Source organism: Harpia harpyja, chromosome 17, assembly GCF_026419915.1.
Source record: "Harpia harpyja isolate bHarHar1 chromosome 17, bHarHar1 primary haplotype, whole genome shotgun sequence".
In the NCBI taxonomy this organism is placed as follows: domain Eukaryota; kingdom Metazoa; phylum Chordata; class Aves; order Accipitriformes; family Accipitridae; genus Harpia; species Harpia harpyja.
In genome coordinates, this window is record NC_068956.1 from 27,267,712 (window position 1) to 27,292,165 (window position 24,454).

The 24,454-nt window shown below is 40.7% G+C and overlaps 1 protein-coding gene across 1 annotated transcript in view; it reads left to right on the top strand.

Moving 5' to 3' along the window:
- KL (klotho) overlaps positions 1-20,202 on the top strand; it is a 49,861-nt gene extending 29,659 nt beyond the window's left edge. Inside the window, exons 2-5 of the mRNA XM_052812886.1 lie at positions 5,983-6,493; positions 11,135-11,403; positions 14,000-15,116; positions 18,901-20,202. Of these exons, the coding sequence (XP_052668846.1) occupies positions 5,983-6,493; positions 11,135-11,403; positions 14,000-15,116; positions 18,901-19,238 (2,235 nt within the window). The 3' untranslated portion in view covers positions 19,239-20,202. The remainder of the gene's footprint in view (positions 1-5,982; positions 6,494-11,134; positions 11,404-13,999; positions 15,117-18,900) is intronic.
- The last annotated feature ends 4,252 nt before the right edge of the window (positions 20,203-24,454 follow it).

Sequence of the window (24,454 nt, forward strand, 5' to 3'; positions counted from 1 at the left end):
TTTACAAGCATAATTCTGGTCCCAGGTTGTAGAGATTGGTCAAAAATACCAAATTTATTTAATTGATCATCTGTGGTAATGTTGGCTAACAGACTCTAAAAAGAAAACTAGAAAAATACATATTTGGGAAGGAATTATATAGGAAAAATGAAGTTACTGTATGACTAACGTACTATCTGTAGCAAAGTCCTGTGCTTTATACATGAAGATATTATCTTACCAGTTTTGAAATACGGGAAGAACCTTAGGCAATTTCTAAATAACTTTATCTGTTACTCAGTATTAAGAATATAATTTGCTTGTGAAAGAGAATGTTTGCCCAAAGACTGGGTGGGTAAAACCTACTTGACTTTGGATCTAAGGGTGAACCATTACATGAAATGTGACATCCTTTGTTGTAGCTTTTGATTAAAATACTTGCTTTTGATGACACGGGGGGGAAAAACACATTATGTTTTCCCCTTCTTGGTACAAGGCACATTCTGACTAATCATATACTAGACTTTCCCATGTCATTCCAATAATTATATCCATTTCGGAAGAGCTTTTGATGTGGGACTGAATAATGACATTTTTGTTGGAGGTACATCGGCCTGGTTTCTAGTAATCAAAAAGCCTTCCACATCTTTCCAATTAACTCTTCTCTTTGTATTGCTAAATGAGTTTCAGTAACACTTTCCTATTCAGTTTCATTAACATGCAAACAGAGAGTTAATACAGGATAGTTCATCTGAGCATGGAAAGCAGGGTATTTGTGCAGTTTATTTGTGAAATGAATGGTATTATTATTGGTTCAGAAGACACACAACTTAAAATCGAGACAACTTGTTCTAGAGGAATGAACACAAATTATGGAATCACAGTGTTCCCAATTATAATTCTTGATTTGCTCTTGTGAAGGTTATGCATCATGATAGATGTAAGTACTGAGAACTTGCAGAATGATACATATCAGTGCCAGACTCAGGAAGGTCTTAATGATCTTGGGCAGGAATTTAGAGGGGTAGTCAGGCAAACAAACGTCTGTATATTACTAAATTGACTTCACCTAATGATTCTTGGACTGTGTAGATCTGTCCTGCAACAGAGTAGGACATGACTGTGTCAGATTGTGTAGCTGGTTTGCCTGTGTTGAATTATTTCTGCTGTCACTGCAGGAATTTGGACTTTGTATGACTAGCCCACGCTATGGCATTGCAGGGGGCTTTTCTGCCTTGGAAATGTGTTTGACACTTCATCAAGGCTCAATTTTGGCATTACTGACTTTGACTCACACAGAGATCTCTTTAAGGCTGATCAAACATGACCAATGTCAAAGAGTTTCACGAGCTGACTATAGGTAGAGTGTGGTCCAAATAGGTATATTGGGTGGGAAAGTCAGGGGAAGAAGAATGTATCAACTTGAAAATGGGACTGTGTCAGAGCCTGAAACATGACCGAAGTACAGACATAACAAATGGGCATAGCTAAGGACAAGCTACATCTGGAGACTTCTTTTCATTTTCATGGTGATGTAAAACTTCGTGGTTTTCTTAGTAATGAAAGCATTTTAAGGGTAAGGTAAATGCTGTTTAAAAGCTTTCCTGACAGTCTATTCCTGAAGAATAAACACTAGTAAGCACAGAGAGCACCCATCCTAATCTGCAGCTTTCCCAATACCAGCTTAGCTCAAGTCTCAGCAGGTTCAATAATAGAGGGTAGTATCTCCCAAAAAGGTGTCAGTCAAGTGTTTGGTATCTAACAATATGTGCTACTCTCTGAATGCAAATAATAATGACAAGACTACCCAAATTTAGCAGCCTGGAAACAAGCACACAGGTTTTAGCAGTTAGTTCTGCTCATAACACATGGGTGACTGCACAACCCTTCCTAGAGCTGGTTTGTAACCAGCCTTTTTTAGTAAGGTTTTCCAGTTAAGCCAAGTGATCTGTCAGCACTGCACACCCGTCTGAGCTAACGAAGAACGAAGTAAGACCCTTCAGCACCTTGCAAAACCAGGGACATGGAGTCATTGCGCTGTATGTCAGTAAAAGGACTGAAGTGTGGACTGCCATGATCTTAATCCCAGTCAGCTGTGAACTAAAAATAGGTACCAATAGGTAAGTCACTGAGATTGGAAAGTAAGATTTCAGGTAACTATAAAGGAACTGATGGTAGGTTGGTTCCTACTTGTTTCTTCTGCACATGATCTGGGAGGCTAAACTGCAGTTCTAGGTAATAGACATCTAGAAGGTGTCAGTTGTCCCAGCAGAGCTATAGCGTCATTTGAGCTACCCTAGGATACTCTGCCTGGCCTCCAGTTGCTGCTCCAGAAGACCACGGTCTCCCATTGGGTCCTGAATCATGTCTGCCAGCCTCATCAGGTAAGGTTTCTCAAAAAGGTCTGGGCACCTACATTAAATCCTACTGCTAATCCATACGGTTATTGGGACCTAGGTAGTAGTCCTGCTGAGTGTGACGATATGGCTGCTGTACTGTACTGGGGAATCACTCGCTAGACTCCATTGAGTAGATTGAATTGGAATGGGATCCCATTAGCTTGGTATAAGTAGTGCCATATGAGACTTCCCAGGCTATTTAGGACATCTGCGTGGAAATGGCAGATGTGACCTAAGCCTCTATTGTTCTGGGTTGGAAACTAGATGCCTGTGTTCACGCAGCTGTGTGGAGCCTGAGATCTCCATTGCCTGTAGTGGGATCTTGGGCATCTAGCTCACATGTGGACAGTGAAATATAAAGTGTCTTCAGCTCAAAATGAGTCCCACCCTAGGAGTGGGGTTCATTTACCTGAAGACAGGTATAGGTGCAAATTATCATTCGCCACATTCTGTAGTATCCCAGGTGTCTCTGTGGAGCTGAGAGATGTGACTTAGGATTTATGGGAGACTCAGCTTTCTGACACTGGCTGGAATTCAGGCTGCAATACTCTGAAGTCTCTAAAACTGCTTTAGACACCTAATTTTAGGCAAATGAATTCTGTCCCAGATCTCCATAGAGACTCTCTGCTCTCTCACTGGCTTCTTCCAGCCTTATTTCTATGCGGTTTTGAACTACATTAATCTATGTCCACAGAGCCTGGGGACTTTGATGCACTGTTTTCTATGTTTAGCTGTTTTTTTATGGAAATAATACAATTCCACTTCATACACACTCCAGAGGGCAGACATTTAAGTGGGCTTCTTCTCGCCTGCTTTCATCTGTCTGTAGAAGATGTCTTGTCTAAACTGAGTAACAAGTTTTGTCTGTCATCAGTGGAAAGAGATGGACTCCTGAAGAGTGACTCACCCTGCGTATCTTAGACAACAGTCTTCTCATTTTCTGTAGAGGCAGACTAGATGACTTGCTTAGAAAGTAGAGTGAGATAACCCCACATAGCTACTTTTCCTGTTTTTTCATTGCAGTGAGAGAGTAAACAGCACCTCCTTATCTGTGTAGAGGGATAACCTGTGGGATTCCTTTCCTCCTTTCTTCCTGGTAGAATCAAAGCTACTAAAATGCTGGAAGATCTTTCTCCACTGACAGGAACAGGGAGGGCCGAGGGTCATGGGGCAAGTCCTCCACAGCACTCGAGGTGCTCTCTGGGTGGGCAGCATACTTGCAAGTGCAGATGACAGAGATGAAATTGTGTGTTCAAGAGTGTGCATGGTGGTATCTTAACATTTGAGACAGGAAATCTGGAGATGAGTCAGGTCCAACAGAGGAAGAATGTATGGCTCCTTTATGAATGAAAATTTGGGTGTGCAAATTTGAGTTGCAAGTGGTGGTACATTTGTTCCCAATGGTATTTTAAAAATCGTATTTAAAGCGTTGGGTGTGTATCGTTTTGGTCATGATGCATAATGTCTTTTGTTCTTTCATCAGTGTAATGGAGCTTCAGTGTGAAGTAAAATTAAGTCTGTGCTTAGGTCAGCTCTCATTTTTGACATGAGACTTTAAAGTGGTTACTATATTTAGTTTCTCACTAGCATCAAAATCCCTTGTATTAGTATAGACAGCTGGTAGCACTGCATCACATTTATTTGAGCTATTGATGTATTATAAATGAGAGCATGTACGCTGAAGTTTGCAACTGAGAGCTTGATTCAGGCACATGCACATAGGTGTGTACTGTGATTCACAGTTTCCGAGATTGTTCTCTTTGTGTTTTGGTGACCACTCTAAAAGGGCATGGGCCTAGTCTCCTCTAGAGCAGGTGTCAGGTCTGTACAGGTGTTTTATATACCCGATGGTGATTCAAAGGCAGCAGGTTTTTGTATGGGGGGCAGCTGAACTGAGCCTTGATTATTGATCTTACCTTTAGTTGTCCTTCACTTCCAATTGTTTTTCTCCCAGCAGTGAGAATTAAAATTCTGCAAGAACAGTAGAATAATAGAATTCATTATTTTTCCTGGGTAATTAACGGTGTGTGTGTCAAAAATGATTAATAATCTTAATTGCTTAATGTTCCTAGTAATGCTGGCAACTGGAAATCATTGTGGTTCAAAGCTTGAATGGTAAGAGTGTGTGAAAAGGAAACTGTGAACAGCAGCTATCAATAAATTACTGATAAAATTGCCAACATACCAACTGCATGGAGTGGAATTATAAGGCTTTCTATATGGCTTATATTCCAGGGAGGGCTAGAAATGCTTGTGACATTTTGATTAATAATCTGTTAGATATATTCATCACACCTGTGACTATGGCAAGAATGGAGGTTCTTGTCATCACAGCACATATGAACAAATACTAGCTGATAAGTCTTAAAATGCAAATGTAAACTGGGAATAGTTATTAGGTAGGCTTTATTCTAATGAATAGATCTCATATTTTTTACCTTTTTATCAATGACCTAGAAAAAAGCATTACAATTTCTACACTATGTAGATGACAAAAAGATGGGATGTTGATTCACAGAGCAGTCAAAATTCTTTGATAAGCTAAGTGCAAAGAAAAAATACATTTTAGATGGTGAAGGGCTCTGAAGATATGGTAGTTTAGATGAGCATATGCTCACAGTGTAATGCTATGGCCACATAAGCAGAAATACGGTATTAAATTGTCTCTGGTTTTACTGCTGGCAAGACTACCACTGGCATATTATGTCTAATTCTGCTTCTACAGTTTAAGACAGATGATGACAAATTGGAAGAGAATCAGAGGAGAGCAGTGAGAATGGTTAGATAGCTTGAAGCTATGCCTGAAGATAATGCAAGGCTCCAGGAACTTAATCTATTTAGCTTTCAAAGGGAACATCAAGAGGCTGTTTCAACTGACTCTGTAAGATCACGGGAAAGAAATTTGGTAGAAAAGATCTCCTCACAGTAACAGATAAAATTATACCAAGACAAGTGATTGAAATCTGATGCTACAGGTAAATAGCATATTTTAATAAAACAAATCAAATTGAATTATTGGAATAATTTTTCAGGAGCTATGGTAAATTGTTTTTCACCAGACTTTCTTAAATCCAGATTGGTAGTTTTTCCTATACTGTATGTTCTGGTGCAAAGAGGAATAAGTTCAAGGGTATTTCTTTGTCTTGTATCGTTTGAGAGATCTGGGCAGTTCTTAAGAATAGACCTTCCTTCTTTATAGATCTGTGAATCTACAGATAAACTGATATTCCTGTAATGAAAATATACTTTGAAACATGTTCAGTTAAATGCATTTTCATTTTTGTAAATACTGGAAGTATGTCTGAACTCAGTAATAAAAGTTAATAAAGGTGTCTAACTAGAAGTGTGTTCAGTGTCTGGAATAGTATCTCATGGAAAACCGAGATGCTGTTTTCCCCAACCAACTAGCGATTTCTAGCTGATACGTGGTATTAAAGAAAAGTTAATTAAAAAAGTTGTAAACTTCTGATGAATGAATTAAGGCTGAGCCCTTACATGCTGTGTTTATGTGGTTACTACATGACACTGGACATCAGTACTTGAGATGAATTGTGTTACTTAAGATGGAATTTCAGGTGTATTAATTAGTGTTTCTTTTCAACAGGCCCATGCTAAAGTCTGGCATCTCTACAATGACCATTTTCGTCCAACTCAAAGAGGAAAAGTGTCCATTGCCCTTAGCTCCCACTGGATAAAACCTCAACGTATGACTGAAAAAGACATAAAAGAATGTCAAAAATCCCTTGATTTTGTGCTCGGCTGGTTTGCTAAGCCCATATTTATTGATGGTGACTATCCAGAGAGCATGAGAAGCAACCTCTCATCTCTGTTGCCTGAATTCAGTGAAGTTGAGAAGAAGTATATCAAGGGAACAGCAGACTTTTTTGCTCTGTCTTTTGGAGCTACCCTGAGTTTCCAGCTTTTGGACTCCCACATGAAATTCCAGCAGCTGGAATCAATAAGCCTGAGGCAGCTCCTTTACTGGATAAGCAGTGAATATAACAACCCCCAAATATTCATTGTGGAGAACAGCTGGTTTGTTTCTGGTAGCACCAAGAGAGATGATGCCAAATATATTTACTATCTCAAAAAATTCATTATGGAAACTTTAAAAGGTAGGACTGAGGTTATATTAATATGTGCTTGACAAAATCATAATGCAAAATAGCCTACAGAGACATGTTGAAGAACCAGGCTGAAAACTAATTTTACATTCATCTAACATTCATCTTGGCACTTGTGAAATGAGACTCCAAATCCCTTTCCTGGGTTTGTTCTTTTCAGCTCTTGAAGACCCTTAATATCTGCAGATAGCATTTGGTGAGCTTGATGCGGCTGTCTTTGAAATCAGTAGGAAAATTTCTGTTGTCTTTGGTGGGAGGAAGTGCAAAAGGTGTGAACTATACTCTTAATTTACTGTGTTACTTATTAATAGTTGTTTTCCATATCTGAAGATATATGAATGCATACATACAAAACCTGAGAATATATATGTGGGAAGGTAAATACTATGCAATAGGAGTTCTGCTGAACAAAACATAAGGCTGAAAGAATACATTTTTAAATGAAAAATTGGAACCTTTTCATTCTGCATCTCAGTGTTGCCCTTGTACAAATTTTACATTGGTACAGCTCTGGACATCAATCACAATAATCTGAATTTACATCAGTTTAAGGAGAACTGAATGTTTGAGGTTATATAATCTAAATTATTTAAATTGTTAACTTATTATTTTTTTCCAAACAGTAAGAGAAATACACTACCTTGTGTGAGAACTCTTTTCTATTTTCCCATTTCCTTGTGGCAAAACAGATTTTTTTCAATCCTAGTAGTCACCAATAAGTTTTTGGGGTTCCCATTTCCACTTCACTGTCTTTTAGTTTCTTAATTTACAGTTTAATAATTGATTTACTTGTCTACAGTTTACTCTTCCGGTTTTAAAAACAGTATTATTGTAGCTATTAGTTCAGACGAGATAGCCATTGTGTTACATTGCCATTTTCATAAAAGGGATGAGCAAAAATGGCTTTCATTTTATTCTCAGCACTCATGAAGATGCAGAAGATTCCCACATTTGTTTCATCTGCTATTCTAGAAACGTAATTCTGCAAATAAATTACAAGGTGAATAAATGCATGAGCCAGTGCATCCAAAATGGGAAGAATGGAATGCAGAACAGTTACTAACTTTGCATTTACAGTATTGCTAGTTTGCGTGAAGTCAGATGAAGAGCTCATCTTCACAAAGGGGTCATATTCCCGTTACCCATATTTCTTCTTAGTTTGTAAATTGCTGGACATACATACATGGATCTGCCTTTTAATCACAGCTAGCTGGAAACAATCTCAATTTACAGAGTTTCTTTCCTTCTAATGTGCCACTCAGTAAATAATAACAACAGCAACAACAACAGTATGACAGTCTTGTCATATTAACTTAAGAATCCTAGCACTTGGCTAAACTTCTACAGAAAAAAAAAAGCGCAGAGACAGACTGGATCGTCAGATTGGCATCATTACAATGGAAATTATTGCACCCAAATCTTCCGCCGTTAGAAGCTGCAAAATCCAATGTAAATATCGAAGTCCTCTATGCAATACCTAGGGGAATTTAGTTGAGAAAGATCCACAAAAGGCATCATGTTGGCTCTGAGCAGTCTTGTTGGACAACATTAAAGACCAAAGACAAAGGCACACGTTGTCTCTCTCAGAGACTTTTGGACATGTCTAGCCAGTGCAATAAAGCGTTGTAATGTAGAGATTCATGAGCTATTTACCATGAGATTCACTCCAGCAGTCACAGGGCAGTAAAATGGCATTGGAGCTATAGCAGTGAGAAGCAAGAATAATTAATTTAGACCCCAGGCCACATAAATGTGGTTTTGCTGCTTCTTAGATCTGGCCACTATCTTTACCTGATTATGTATATGTGCTGGTTCAGACAAAACTGCTTATTTCTATATCTATGTTAACAAGTAAGTGCAGCCCTGTCAGAGCAAGCCTGTAGAATAAAAGGGGTTGGTGTTGAGGGCTTGGTGTACACGTGTGCATTCCTGAAGCCCATTTCTGGATTAATTTTACCCCAGAGGAACCCAGGTCATGCAACCTGAGACCACTCTGTGATGTGAACCAAAGTGTGATGAGGGAATGAGGGAGATTTGTGTGTGCTCCCGATTTCAGTTGAAGTGCTGATGTAGATATCCATTCTGACACTGCATGCTGTAGACAAGCTCCGTACATCTTTTTTTTTTTTTTTTTTTTTTTCTTGGCTCTTGGAAAGGGTATCTTTATTTGGGATTCACAGCCCTAAATCCTTTTACTGTTTACTATTATTGATTTTTTTTTTTTTTTTCCAAATACCATTTAGGGTTGAATGGAGTAAATAGAGCTGTAATATAAAGCAGTTAAATATTAATTAGAGCTGCTAATCGGTTGGAGATGTCTTCTCACATGGGTGGGTATCTAACCACTTACTCTAGGGTCATATTCACTTTCCTGCTCTGTCTCTGGCACAACAAATAAATTGATTGTTCCTTGTGAAGTGGAGCATGTTGACCAGGAGGGCATGCAAGCTCCTCTGTGCCACATTGACTAGCCGAGGGACTAGGTCATCACCTGGGGAGTTAGCAGGTCTGAATTCAAAGAGTTAAGGAGGCCAGGTCCCTGACAGGTCAAGACCGACCTATTCTCCGTACGTCCAGAGGCAAAACATAGATCCCTGGGCACCTTCTACATGGAAACAGGGGCTGCAAGCTTCACACCTCACCTTCATGCCCTGGGCTTGGACAGCAGCTGAGCAGAGGGTTTTAAGGATCTGTATTTGATGCTACGGCTCTGCCATGTTTCCTTGGACTATCTGTATACTAGTGAGCTAAACAGAGCGTGAGCTGCACTGCTGTTTAATTTTTAACCCAGTTCTGGCAGAGTTCTAGCCTGCACAGTAGCACACTTCTAGGCATGCTGTAGGGGATTGCTCAGGTCAGGAATTATTTCTAGTAGGTAGTATGGACAAACCCACTCAGTTTCAGAAGCAAGGACAGTTTAGATTTCAGTCAGTCTTCCTTGCACACCAACAGACATAAAAAAGAAGGGAAATATACAATGGAAAAAAAAAAGAATAATTTTCATTGTGGTTTTCAGTAACAGGCACCATCCGTGTGGGCTACTGTGTTTGAGACTTCCAGACTTTTTGGAACTTCCAAAAATTTTTCAAGTTGCTTCTTTCATAGGTGACACTTAGAAGTTAATACATTTTTAAAGCAGGATTTGAGGAGAAATTTTTATGAGGTGCTCAGAAGTGTGGGAGTGCTGTGTGATGACTTACAGAAGGGGTGAGATGCCGTTCAAAGAGAAATTCTCACTGAGACCAGTTCACAAAGTGGACCTGTATTGGCTTTTACTCTGCTGGTATGACAGATGTCATCATGGATGCATGCAGAGGTTAGAAAAATACTGGCATTTGCCAAACACAAAAGAATTATGCCTTTAGGAGGAGAAATATTCCATTTCCTTAGACATTTTCTCATGACCTCTGGTAGAGACTGGGCCAAATTCATTGCTTATTTAACCGCAGTTCATTTAATTGATTCAAACAGGGTTATAATCAAGAATCCATGTGGTCCTTCATAACTGATTGTAATGAGGTACATTAATAAAACCAGGAAATTAGGATCTTGATATTCTGGTTGCCTGAAATAACGCTTTCAGCGTTACTAGGCTGGAAAATATTATGTTCAGTCAGTACCCAGTTTGAGCTGACAGAAGATGGTGAGTAATAAAGATAAACTCTGCTGGCTACAGAGCCAAACTCAAGTTCAAAAGAACTTTTAAGAATGTGCTTAAATGCATTGCCGAATTAGGGTGTGTCTAATTACGTAATTAAAATAAGCACACTCCTTTGTGCTTTCCTGAAGCTGAGCCTTGCCCAGGAACATTTTGCTGAATCTCACTAAAAGTGAGTATCCTTTGGAATCTTAAAATAAAACTGTAATGCTGGCAATACTAACAGATGCCAGTAGACCTTGATACTAACCTTCAGAGTGTGTGGTGATTCTTAAAAGTCAAACAGTTGACCTAGAACATACACATATTTTTAGAAACCCTTGAATATTTAAGCTGGAAAATGCTATGATATAAAAGATAGAAAGAGACAGAATTATCAAATAAAGAGGGTCTTCCTGCGTTATCGCTTCTACTTAAAATCTGTGGTAATAAAAATTCATCAGCACACCAAAAGTGTTGTCAGGGTTTTCTCAATATGTGTTTGTAGTGGAGGGGAAGGAGAAAAAAAGAGTGTGACTTTTGTTCGCATACAGGGTAGCGCTGCGTTAATGGCACTTAAGCTGTCCCGGAGTGAGCTGTGGTGCGTGCTTAGCAGAGTGCAGTGCAGTGCAGTTACTGGCTCAGTTGCTGCAAACAGTTCAAGTGTGGCGTGCTCTGCTCCAAGGCTGAGGTTTGTTTGGCACGCCTAATTAGCAGCACTGCTCAAACCACTGCTGCACTGCTTCTCTTTCTAAATCTGGCTTGTTTAAAGCCAAGCCAGGTACCTCTACTGCCTTGCACAGTGCACCCGTGACCTAGCAGCTCCCTGAGTGCAGTTGAAATCTTCCCTGAACGGGCTTTGAGGCAGGCCCTGAGATACTTATCTGACCTACTGCATTGTTCTTGCACATGAATACCGCAAACATTGCTGATACGGTGTAATCTACAGAGGAAAAATGAGCACTGAGATAAGTTTGGTTTTGTTCTTTCCTCAGCCATCCGGTACGACGGAGTTAATGTGTTTGGCTACACAGTCTGGTCCCTCCTGGATGGCTTTGAATGGCACAGGGGATACAGCATTCGACGTGGATTGTTTTATGTTGATTTTCAAAGCCACGACAAGAAGTTGATGCCCAAATCTTCTGTTTTGTTCTATCAAAAGCTGATAGAAAAAAATGGCTTCCCACCTTTGCCTGAAAACCAGCCCATAGAAGGTATTTTACCCTGTGGCTTTGCTTGGGGAATTGTTGACAACTACATTCAGGTGAGTCTGATGATAAAGCCGACAGGCTGTCCAGCCAGATCAGTGCACAAGTTCATATTGATAAATTTGCTGGATAGAGTGTCTTTGCCAATATATATTACCACAGTGCTGCAAGGAGATGGGTACAAGGGTTTTGTGCCAAACACTGTGTCTCTCAGTCTTCACTAGCCTTTCTGTGTGTGACCAAGGTGATACAGTCACATTGAGATACGATAAAGAACATCTTAGAAAAACATACGGAAATTGAAAGGGGTCTGATGCTCATCTTCCCTGGACATGTTATGTGAACAGTTACTGGAAGTCAGTCCTTTTCAAATGGAAGTTGATTAGATCTGCTAAAGTGTATTTCTAAATGTCCTAGTCTATGAAATGGGAAATATTACTGCTTTTTCATGTCCATAATTTTAATGGTAATATATTTGTCTGCTGTGATAATATGTTTTAGAAAACTTCCTGAAAGCTCTTAAAACTCCAGTGGCATGTTTCTACATCTTACGTATATATATCCTGGTACTGTTGTTAGAGGGCTTTTGTGTAAAAAAAAGTAAACAATATTAGATTTAGACGAAATTTCTGTATTCCTTCTTTGTCATTTTGTGTAGTACTGTGTCTGGTGGAGGCCTGCAGTGCCCCTGGATAGCACCTAGCTAGATCATGGATCCCGTTCATAGCTCTCACTCTTTATTTCAACTAAATCTGATACTTTGGGAGAATCTTTCAAATTTTAAGACTTCATAGCATGAGTAAAAATTGTAGCTTAGTTACGGTCTCTTTAACAGTTTGGCTCTGTAATTCTCAGATGCTGTTTTGGCTTGCATGGCTTCTTTAACCACAGTAAAGAGGTGTAGTTAAATTCAAAGCTGAGGCTTGATCCAAGAACAGAATTTTTAATTTAGATTTTCCACAAAGACAGAGTCGTTCTTAAGGCTAGAGTATAGGGGGCTTGTTTTTTTTTTCTCACTCCAAAATAAGATCTGACTTTGTTCTCTTGAAAAATACTGCAGCCTCCTTACCTGGTACACTGATTACCAAAAAAATTCAACGGTCGTTATCCTCCTAGCTCCCAGGTAGATTAGGGATTGGAAATGGAATTGCTGCCTTTGGGATCGATTACAGGTATAAAGTTGCAGAGTCTGTCAGCCTAAGACAGTTAAAAAATCCCTCCCATCCCCCAAACCTTCAAAGTTGAATATTTTCATTTCAAAAGGCCATTCAAACATTTTGTGCTGTAAGGCTTAGGTAGTGTGATTTGTAGATGCATCACAGTGGAAAAACTCTTTTGACAGCATTCCCACAGTATTAGTGGCAATGCATGCTTTAGTAATCTACAAGGGACAATTCTCCAGAAAAGCAATTTCCCTCAGACATGCTGTTTTTTATTACTTTCTTCTATAAGCACAGTACTGACCTCTCCGGAGAAAATAGCAACTGATTTTCAGCAGCTTCTTTACACAGTCTGCAGAGCCTCAGCTACAAGTTGAACACTGGTTGTAGGCTGACACCTGCTTTTCAAACAGAGGGCAGGACAAGGAAATATGAACTCAAGGGGAAACCGCGCACCAAAGAAAGAAAAAAAGGAAAAAAGGACAAATGAACACATGTGGTACCAGTATCCTGTAGTTTGGATCTTTCTTGTAAGAGTTACATTAGAGTATGAATGAGGAGATTTTACACTGCGCATTATTTTAAGTAATTCACTTTTCCATTTTCTAGTCCTTATTGTGTTTGTGATATTCATTAAAAAGTGAAAGTATAATTCTGCGGGACCCTGAGAAACTCATGTTCTACTGTGTCAGTATGTCATACAGGCAATTCTGACATCTGAAGCCCTAGAGACATATGGGAAATGCATTTGTTTTTGGAGTGACATATAGTGGGTTTACTTGGAGGTCTGAAAAAAAAATTGATTCAGACATCAATAGCCTGCTGAAATAACTTAGAAATGAGTTCAGTATGAGTTAAATAAAAAAGGATGTCTTTAGCAAGAAGGAAGAATTTTGCTTGTCAACTGAATTCGTGCTAAAAATCAAGTGCGGAGCATTACTCATCTTTCATCATAGTCAGGGAAAGAACTGAACACAGAAATGATGTTGCATTTGTTATTTCTTTTATTGAATTCAGGGAGTGGTCTTGAAACTGAATCTACTGGGTAATTTACAACAGACAGTCTCTCTGTAGGCTCTTCTTAATCTTGAAAGAAAAACATTTTAAAAATTACTGTAGTGTTTGCTGAATATCTGCTTCTCTGGAGATCTGTCGCAGGCGTAGTGCCTTATCCTTGAGCAATCCCTTATTTCCCATACAGGCTGGAGCAATCTGGAGAAGATACAAACATAGTGACCATTAACATAAGCTTGTTTGGAAAGTAGGATGAAAATGATACATAGATTTGGTATTTTTCTGACATCACATGTTGACAGAAAATTAATTCATTCATATGAGCCAGAGGTGTTATTGTATCAGAGATAGGAGAGAGGTGCTAAATGCAATGTTTTGACTTACTATGTTCTTTCACTACATTGTGCCTGATGGTTATGATGTTCCCACCTACCTAGAACAAACAGCTTGAATCTGGTCTGTTTCTTATTCTACCTAGGTAGACACGACACCCGCCCAGTTTCTTGACTCTAATGTTTATGTGTGGGATGTTCACCAGACAAAGAAGCTTATTAAAGTGGATGGAGTTTTCACCTCGAAACGCAAGCGTCACTGTGTTGACTTTGCTGCTATCAGGCTCCAGATCTCTCTTCTGCAAGAAATGCATGTCACACACTTCCATTTTTCACTGAAATGGTCTTTAATCCTTCCTTTAGGTAACCTTTCTCTAATCAACCACACTCTTGTACATTATTATCAGTGTTTTGCTAGTGAACTTCTCAGAGTTAACATAACTCCTGTTGTTGCTTTATGGCAACCTATGGCTGAGAATCAAGAGCTTCCAGTTTCCCTTGCCAAATGTGGAGCTTGGGAAAACCCAGAAACCGTTCAGGCTTTTGTTGAGTATGCCAAATTCTGCTTTACAAGTCTTGGGGACCATGTAAAATTTTGGATCACAATGAATGAACCGTCTGTGAAAAACTTGACATACACAGCAGGGCACAACCTGCTGAAAGCCCATGCAAAAGCATGGCATCTCTATGACAAAGAATTCAGGAGATCTCAGAAGGGTAAAATATCTATAGCTCTGCAAGCCGACTGGGTAGAACCAGCTTGTCCCTTTTCCAGGAATGACCAAGAAGTTGCTGACAGAATTTTGGAGTTCGACATTGGCTGGCTTGCAGAGCCCATCTTTGGGAATGGTGACTACCCACAGGTGATGAGAGCATGGCTTCACCGAAGAAACAGTGTTGACCTCTATAATTTCCACTTGCCTTATTTCTCAGAAGATGAGAAGAAGTTAATCCAGGGCTCATTTGATTTTTTTGCCTTGAGTCACTACACTACTACCCTTGTGGGCTGGGAGAAAGAAGATGCACTAAAATATGACCACTATCTTGAAGTTCAAATGATCAATGACATCACATGGCTGCACTCCCCCGGCAGAGCTGCAGTAGTGCCCTGGGGACTGCGTAAAGTGCTCAAGTGGGTTAAATCAAAGTATGGCGATGTCCCAGTTTATGTTATGGCTAATGGAATTGACGATGGCCAGAATATGGTGTATGATAAGCTCAGAGTGTATTACATACAGAATTACATCAATGAAGCTTTAAAAGGTAAGGAACCACGGATGATTTATATGTCACAAATCCCAGTATTAGTATGCAGTGTGTTACAGAGTATGTTTAACCTTAAAAAAAAGAAATCCTATGCAGAATACTCCATAAATGAGATGTTATTACAGCATAACAGATAGTTTTTCCTTTGATTTACGATTGATTGGTGTTACTAAACATCAGGAAGACTGACCTTGCACATATTCTGCATAAGACAGCAGAAGAACTTTTTTGTGGATTCAAGAAATTTAAGTAGATGTTATGTGAGTAGCTCCACATGGTTTAGTCAGATTTTCTTCTTACTGCACTTCTACTGTTGTTTTGCTTTGTTGCTTCTCTCCACTGATGTGCCTCAGGGCTGGGTATGAGTTCTATTCCTCAGCTGTCTCTGTATCTTATCCAACAGTGATCTTATCCAGCAGTGATCTTCATAATAATTCAGCTGTCTACCTCATTATGCCATTTCCTGGACTCTTTCCTGCTATTCAGAACCCAAAGCAGTCTTTTTCTCTGTCTCAAAGATTTGTAAATTGTAAGGCAAAAAGGAGGCATTTTGAGTCATCCTGTCATACAACACATGCTGGTTTTTAAGAAAAGCACAAGATGCGAATGAGATAATTTTTACTGATGAAAATCTTCTACATCTCACTGTAAGCTGTTGCAGTGGGTAATTATTTACTGTTTTTATATATAAGTGTGTGTATAGGTATATATAACTCTTATTTCTAATATTAATTTCTTTAGCTTCAGCCTTAAGCCATTTTGTTGTGCATTTCCATGTATTTTACCTGTGTAGGTATTCACAGACTGAAAACAAGCTGTCTCTCATTTCTCTCTTTGATAAATAACACAGACAAAGCTCTGTGTGTCCCTTACTATAAAACATGATTTAGAACCTTTCAATTATTAAACTTTTTCCCGTTTGCCAGCATTCTTGAGAGGGGTAAACCCAGACCTGGACGTGCTGTTCCTACCACAGCCACACCTATATCTCAGGCAGGTATAACGTAACCTCTTACCCTTTTACTCCTCTTTCATACATCTAAGCAGCCCATTAGCTCTTTTGGCCATGGGAGCAGGTTGGTTACACACACTCTGTGGTTATCTACTGAGATTTCAAACTCGGTTACGGATTCCTGCCTCCCAGGCAGAACTCCCTCTGCTGAAGTACGGTCTGCTTGTTCTTTGACATCCTCACATTTGGTTGTGTTCAAGTGCCAGTTGCTTGCTTGTGCAAAGCTTGCTGCACTAGCTAAATTATGTCCCTAATCTTTGTGTTATTGGCAAACTTTGCGAGAAATAGTTTTACTTTTCTTTTAGGTTGCTGATATATTTAAGATCATTAAATATCTTAGTGCTAAAAGTCAATCTCCGTGACCACGGTAGAAATACACTTACTGTGACACTTAACTTACCTGCAATTACATTTCTCGACTTACTGGGTCTATTTGAGACCAGTTGAAATCTGTTTATTATGGGCTCCCCTTGACCTCATAACATTCTATTTTCTTGATCCAAATGCCATATAATACCAAGTCAGTTGCTTTGTGAAGTTCTAAGTATATTACATCAAACATCATTACTTCTACTGATCTGCTGATCTCATGAAAAAGATGTCAAGTTAGTTTGACAAGATTTATTTTTCATAAAGCTAAGCTAATTGGCATTAATCACATGTATCTCCTGTAATTCTTATTTATCCAGCCTTATATAATCTATTCCACTCTTTTGCTAGGTAGCAAAGGGTGGCTGGCAGTTCCATAATTTGCTAGGTCATCCTGTCCACTCTGTTAAGTTTTGTCTTTAACTTCCTCCTCTGTAATTTCCACCTCTTTCACGAATTACTGAACATCAATATTAAGTGCCCAAGAGTTCTTTCTCTAGCATTTTGAAGCACTGGCTGCATGTTTTCTGCATCTGTAGTTAAAAAACATATCTTGGCTGTATTTGGGCTTATGGTTTCAATCTTTTTTTTTTTCTTGTATTGCTTTTCTCCTTCCTACCACTTTAGACTGTACCAGTTCTTGGCACTTCTGTTTTCAAAACGTGTATGGATATGGGCTTTTCTCCCAGTTCCCGTTAGCCAGAACACCTGCACATCCCCCTGTTTTTTACAGAACTTTGTCATTCGTACTGATCTGGAACCAGTATCCCCCAATCAAGTATCTTCCTATCTTTCCACCTTCTTTGTCATGGATGAATATGTCCCTGCTAACTAGCCGTAATACTTGCCCTAAAGCTCACTCTCCCCCTTTTGACATCATACACTCCTCCATAGTGTTTGGTCCGTCAGTAATACCAGCTTTTTCATTCTCTTTTCTTCTCCCGCTCTGGTACTGTGCTTTTGTCCATCTTGTCCTTACACAGGGACCAAGCTCTTAACCTTGGCATCACGACTGATTCAGGTTTCTCCAAAACTTGCATTTTTTCTGCAAGACCCTGTGCAGTAACTGAGATGAGTTACAAATCTCATGTCCTTACCTCAGTGTCATGCTGGAGAGGAGACTTGGTACATGGGCATTCTCCCCTTAAAGTTCCCATTAAGCCTTCTTCCTCCAGCTGGTTTCAGGGACTGCATGTGGCAGGATTTGTGCATGTAATGTTGCTCACTTGCATTGTTTGAGGAGAGCCAGCAGGTTTGTGCAGATAAATGATTCTAGAATACAGTACGGGACCCTTTGGACTGAGGCTGTATTTTTTAAGAAGTGCTTTGTACACTGTTTAAGTACATCTTTGCCAACTGAAAACAAAAACCAGCAGTAACCATTTATGTAACACCATTAAATCCACAACATGCAGTTTTACAAACACAAACTAATTATCCTGGGTAGCAGCTCTGTAAAAAGGCAGGTAAATATGATTTCATTTTACACATGAAAAGTAGGTTAGAAGTGCTAAATGTCTTGCATGTGCCTGCAGAAAGAATTATTTCCAGAGGCATATGAAAATTCAGCAATTGTTAGCTTTCAGTCCTGTGTTCATCTGATAGAAGGTGTTGCTTTAATTTGTTACAAGTAGTGATTTGAGAGATAAAGTATTACAGTTTGTGTTTACTACTGTGGATTGATTGGTTTTGTCAAGTGGGACTGATGGCTCAGGGTTAATGCTCCAGCTGCTGGACCTCTTTCAGTAGCCAGGTTAGCAGTATGAATTGTGGACACGTTCTCAGTAAAGATAATACGGGTCATCTTGGATCAGAAACTCAGGTCAATAACAAGAGAGGACTATGACTTGCATAACCTTTCCACTTGCACGGGTGATATCCCCGTACGTGACCTTAGCATGGGCACGTCTTTTTCTGGTGTCACTGTGCCTTTGCTAGTGAGAAGTGCAGCTTGATGTCGTGTGTTCCTTGGCTGTCCCCATCAGGAGGAGCTCTGCCAGGGAGAAGGAGCAATCAGAGAAACAGGTTGCAGAAGTCCAGGTGCAGGAAAACCAAAACCTGTATTCTTTCATACATAAAAAAAGAGAGCCATCTTTTCACAATAGGCTCCATGCTGATCGTTAAATACAGTCATGCAGTCACAGCTGTGTTTACCAAGCACAAGGAAATAAATTGCAGGATACTCGCAGATCACGCTGTCTGGCAATGGCTGACAGATTCTTACTTTTTATGAGAAACACTTCATAGATGTACGTGTACCTTACCTTATTTTGGGGAAGAGAGGTGCAGATGTGGGTTTAATATCCCCCTGCCCCTGCTTTATGTACTGGCATATGGTACTGCTCTTGAATGCCAAGGTGACATTTATTCATTTCTTCAACCCTTTGTTTTCTTTCGCAGCTTACACCTTGGATAACGTTAACCTGCAAGGATATTTTGTCTATTCTTTTAATGACAAGACTGCTCCTAAATATGGTCTCTACAGTTACACTGCAAATCAATATGAACCAAAGCCTTCTATGAAACATTACAGAGAGATAATTGACAATAATGGTTTTCCTGGTCCTGAAACTCCTGAGCTGCTGTGCCGAGAAGAGATTGCCTCGTGTCCTGAATGCCACTTCTTCCGAACCAGAAAATCATTATTAGCCTTTATCTCTTTCATATTTGTTGCTTTTATTGTTACTATATTCTTTATTACTTACTACTCCAAGAGGGTAGAAAGACGATATAAATAGAGCTGCCCCTTTGAACACATCACTCGCTGCCCTTTCTCTTGCATCCTCTTGGGAAATCTGAAATAAGAGCACACAGTGTGGTGATTGCTTCAGCACTAGGAAGGCATTTACATTGCCTGATACTGCAGGACATATTGACACTGAGAAGAAACTGCTAGCATATGGCTTCCAGAAATCGTTTTCTCTGGTTTAGTACATTTGGTTTATGACCAGTCCTTAATTCCTGTGGTTGGAGTTATCTCACAACTTTCTCTGGGACCTTTTGTTGAGCAGATGCTTTCCCCTCCTTGGTTTTGCCTCACTGAGGAGTTGGACAGGTGAAAGTATGTTTTGAAGACATGGAGTGATGGAAGGGCCTGAACGTCAAAATTCTCCAAGGGAAGACTGGGGAGAAACTAAATGGTTTACTTTTCCAAATTAGGGTTTAATGCTGATGTTGCTTGATCAGAGCCAGCACCCGACTGGAGCAGGGAACGTGACTGAGCAGAGACGGAGGAGAATTGCACAAAGCAGCGCTGAGGGAAAGGGCAACCCCCTTTCCTAAAGCAGGTGCAGAGGGAAGAGCAGGGGGACACGAGTCTGTGCTGCTGGCAGCTCTCGGTAAATCAGTGAACTACTCCGCAGGTTGCTGATGGCTGCGCCTGACTTCAGGATGTCATCGGGGAACTTCAGCTAAAGGAACCGTGTCTTTCTCAGTGGGGAAAGCCGCAGGGGTATGTCCAGGGATGGCAGGGGTCATGCCAGCTGATTGGAAGAGATGGGAAGGGTGAAAGGGCTTCTCTTTGATTTGCTCAGTAGAAAAAGGAGAGAGCAGGAACCGGGATGTCTTTGCTGTCCCGGTTGTCAGAAAGCTGCGTGCCTGACCCTGTCCCCTGTCGCCCTGTACCCACGGACACGGGGGGCTGGGGCTGGGGCACCCCGTTTCTGCACTTCTCGCAGCAAGTTGCACACAGCTGCCACTCTGCTGCTGGAAACTTGTGGGTAATTTAGTAAGATGGTCTCCGCATACCATTTAGTGTTGAGTGTGGAGACTTTTAAATCCCAGCATTTTGGTGTCATGATCCAGCAGTTTATTGCTGCTTTTGCCAGGGTCTGAAATCTTGGAGCTGTTGCTCTGAGCCTCTTCCAGGTTGGCTGGAGGGTCTCCTTTGAGCAACTGGATCTGGCCCTGGCAACTTTTCATCCCAAAGTATTCCTGAACTTCAGAGGGCGTCTCATTTTTCTCTCAGCAAGATAAATTAGCAAAATAGTAGTGACATTGTTTATTAGTAGAAATAGAGAATGGAAAACCCCACTACCTTATTTTGCCTGCCTTGTGAATCACTATATTAGGAGTGTCCTCGCTCTAAAGCAGTGAGGTAATTTTTCTCCGCTCTCTATCTCTAGGCCTGCATCGCCTTCAGCTGTAATTGTATTTTTATTGCTGTGTGAATAATGTCACTCACTGGAAAGAATATTTTGAAGGAAATGTGCTCTGTGTTAATTAAGAATTATTTATCTACTAAAGCTGATTATGCTGTATTAAATGTGATGTTTATCTACTAGATGACTAGTAGATGAGTAAATGAACTCCCAGGGTTCCTTTCAACCTGAATACTCTGTGATTCTGTACTGTAAATTAAAACTTTCATATGAAATATGATTTTAATTTGTAACTTAAGATTCTGTTTTTTCTTAAATAATCTATAGAAATAGAAAAGAATGAGTATCTTATCATAATGATTAATATATTTGTCCTCTAGTTCCAGTCTTAAAATGGTCTCTCTTTGTACTAATGTATATTTTGGTATGGAGATTAAGGTGAAAAATTCAGAGTAAAAGTGATGAAGTATTAAAAACATATATAAAAATTATTTATAGCCTGATAGGACTTGCTGAATAAGAGCAAATTTTAAAATGCTGTATATTTATGCATTGGTGCCTGGTGTAGTGTGGATTATGAAGAAATAGCCTCTCCTCAAATGCATGAAATGCCAAATGGCTTTCTCCATGGCATAGCAATGAATCACCTTGCAATGCATTACTCCAGTAGTCAGATGCCTTCGCAGTACATAACAAAAAGTGACAATCATTTAATACAAACTGTAGCCAGGTCATGCCTAACTTGTATGGTACATGTGTGCATGCATGCAGGTTACAATTATTTTGCTGTTGGGAAAACAAAGAGTCCGGAGCTGATCTTTCCGAAAAGCCGAGCGTACGTGCCTCCCCTGGGTTTGAGGGGGCTCGGGGGGCCTGGGCAGGGCAAGCCCAGAAGAGCGGGGTGCCGTGCCGGCGGGCACCGGCCCATCCCGACCCTTGGCTAACCGTTCACCGTCCGGCGAGTCGCTGCCCTGCGCCATGCAATGGCCCAGCCACAGCGCAGCGTGTGAAACAGCGGTCCGAGCACGCAGGAGACACTGCAGGCTCTTCCCGCAGAGGCTGGGTGATATGTAACCACCGACAGGCAGATGGCACCAGCTGGATATCTAATTTGTAGGTAAATTGGGATTTGTTGCTATGATGCCGTAGGATTGCATCCACTCATGGTGCCGTGGCCCATAGAAATAACGCGGCCTTGGGCACAATTCCCTTCAGAAGACTCTTTAAATATCACTGCGGAGCAGGGACCGGCTCGAGCTGGGCACAGCAGTTGCCAAAGTCTTCTCCTAAGCAGTCTGCCCACGGCGCTGCCTGTGCACGGCGACGTGTAGCTCTTGGCGAATGAATTGCACGATGACGGGCCAGGGAAAATACAGGCTGGGCTGATGGAGATAATGGTATGGTTTCGCCTCGGGAATCTGCTTCATTTTCTGTAATCGGGGGCCAGTGCGAGTTTCTTGTCAATCTTCTTGAAAAAAATCGCCCTCCACTAACAACAAAAAAGCCCTTGAACAGGCAAAGATTAGGTACTTGTCCAAGGAGAATTGCCGTGTGCTCATGCAGACGGATGCGGTAATCGCCTCCTGCCATCCGGCTGTGGGCCGTGGGGCACTTCTTCCGTTCGATACCCACGTGTGCGCGGTGATCTGGCGCTTCCCCGTCACCATCTGTGCATCTAGAGCAGAAACACCGACCGTAGCAAGGGCTTTGAGCAGAGGGGACTCCATCGTCAGGCTGCACAGACAGTTCAGGGCAGGATGGTATTTTATTTTCGGAAAAGCAACTGGAGTCTGCATGTGATGGATGTTAACATGCAATATCTCATGTAGACTAGTTTCTTGATTTTAACTGTGTTTCTAGAATGAAATGTTGTTGCCAGTTTGCTCAATGCTCCAGATTAAACATGTTGTAAAATACAAAACTATATTTTTATTCAAAATATTTTTGTGACGTGAGTGCAAAGCTTCTGTTTTATTTCTTGGAAAAGATTATGCAGGGTAACTGTGGGAAGGATGTCTTTGCTAAGTGAAAGAATGTTATATTGTTTTTTAACAATCTCAGAAATGAAATAAAGATACTGTACATAACAAATTGTAACATGACTTCACTGTTTAATCTGTCCAATTTCTCTGTCTGCAACATGAAGTACAGTGTACCTTTGGAGAGGCTGTTATGGTAACTCTGCAAGGAGTTTGTGTTGCTGTTTGTTTTTCCAGTGCTGCATAAATAACTGTAAGTTTTGTTGGAGATTGCTGGGGCCTGTGTCTAAACAGAGGTTTTTCCAGCAGACCTAGGGCTTTGGAGGGGTTTTGGTTCTTTGATTTTTTGTTGTTTTTATTTTTTTAATTATTTTTAGAGTGACTACTGCTATTTAAAAAGCCTGTGGAGGTAACCATACCAATATAAGCGTGTTTTGTTGCAATAGCTTATTCCATAGTAACGCTGCAGTAAATTTGACGGCTCTTCCATTCCAGTAGAATTACTCACAGGCTTGAGGGATTTTGTCAGCATTGTTGTGGCACTAAGCAGTCAGTTTGTGGCATCTTTGTTAAACATCCTAAAGAAAGTAAATGTCAAGGTTGAAGGAAGTGGGAGCAGAACAGGACAAGACCAGTTAATGGTACAGTGGCTGTACAAGTGTCAGCATGTTTAAACACAGAACTTGCCCTTCACTTTCCTCCTTGCATTGGATTCCTTTGCTTTTGAGTCATTTAGAAAACTTGATCTGTTCATTCTGCTTGCAAAAAACCCCTTAGGTGAAAATGCCCATATTGAGGGCGAAGAAGTCAGTTTTAGGTGCTAGATTTCAGCTGCAGCTGAGAAAATTCAGTTTTGTTCCTTCTTCACTCATGCAAAGCTGAGAAGAGGAGGTGAGGAAAAGAAAGGGGAACGCTTTTCCCGTTTTTGATGTGCCACTTGTGGATTGCCAAACCACTCTTCGCCAGCCGTCACGAGGCTACGGCTGGTGCTGGCCAGTTAAGCCCACCCTTTTTAAGAGATTGGAAAAAGAGGGAATAACGAGGTGAGATGAAAGTGGCAGGGTCCAACATATCAGAGGCTTTTATTTTGTTTCGTGAGTTGAAGAGAAACACCACGCTCTGTCAAACCGTTCTGGGAAAATTAAGATCGTTAAGGAACCAGAAAGTTGAAATAACAGCAGCCTACAGCCAAGACACTTGTGGGTGCTGACATTTTGCTGGCTATTATTTTGTGATGCTTTGTGTGTTTGTGAAGGACTGGCAAAAGGACCAGCGAGGCAGAGAGAAGCCGGGCAGAACACTAACGAAGCAGGGCAGAAAAGCCACAGGCACAAGCGGATGAGTGAATTCCTCACCCTGGGAGCTGAGGGAACAGTCCCCTAGTGTGGGGACGAGCCATGGGACTTTGAATATCCTTTGTTAAAAAAATAAAATTTAAAAAAAGAATCTGCTCTGAAAACTCCCTCTCTCCGATATTTGTCCCTTAATGATACACCTCCTACATGATGAATTTTACTGTCAAAAGCCCCTTCCTCGTCGCAAGAGTTACTCGCAATGGAACACGGCGAAGCATCGTTATCGGGTTCCAGCTCTCCTGAGCTCATCCAAATGTGTTTCTGGCTCGAGACCCATGGGGGTCCGAGGTGCAGAGGGAAACCGGGCACTGGCGGGTGGGAGAGGCGGTCGCTGTCACCGGCACCGAGCAAAGCAGTGGGAATGACAGTGATGATGTTTTCTAAATACTGCAAATTCACATCAAGTTGGATTAGTTTCTACTTCAGTTCTTTTCTATTGGTAGAAAGGGTTTCTTCCTAAGAGGGCAACATATAAGACTTTGTTGGTTTTTTGGGTTTGTTTTTTTTTTTTGTGGCAGGG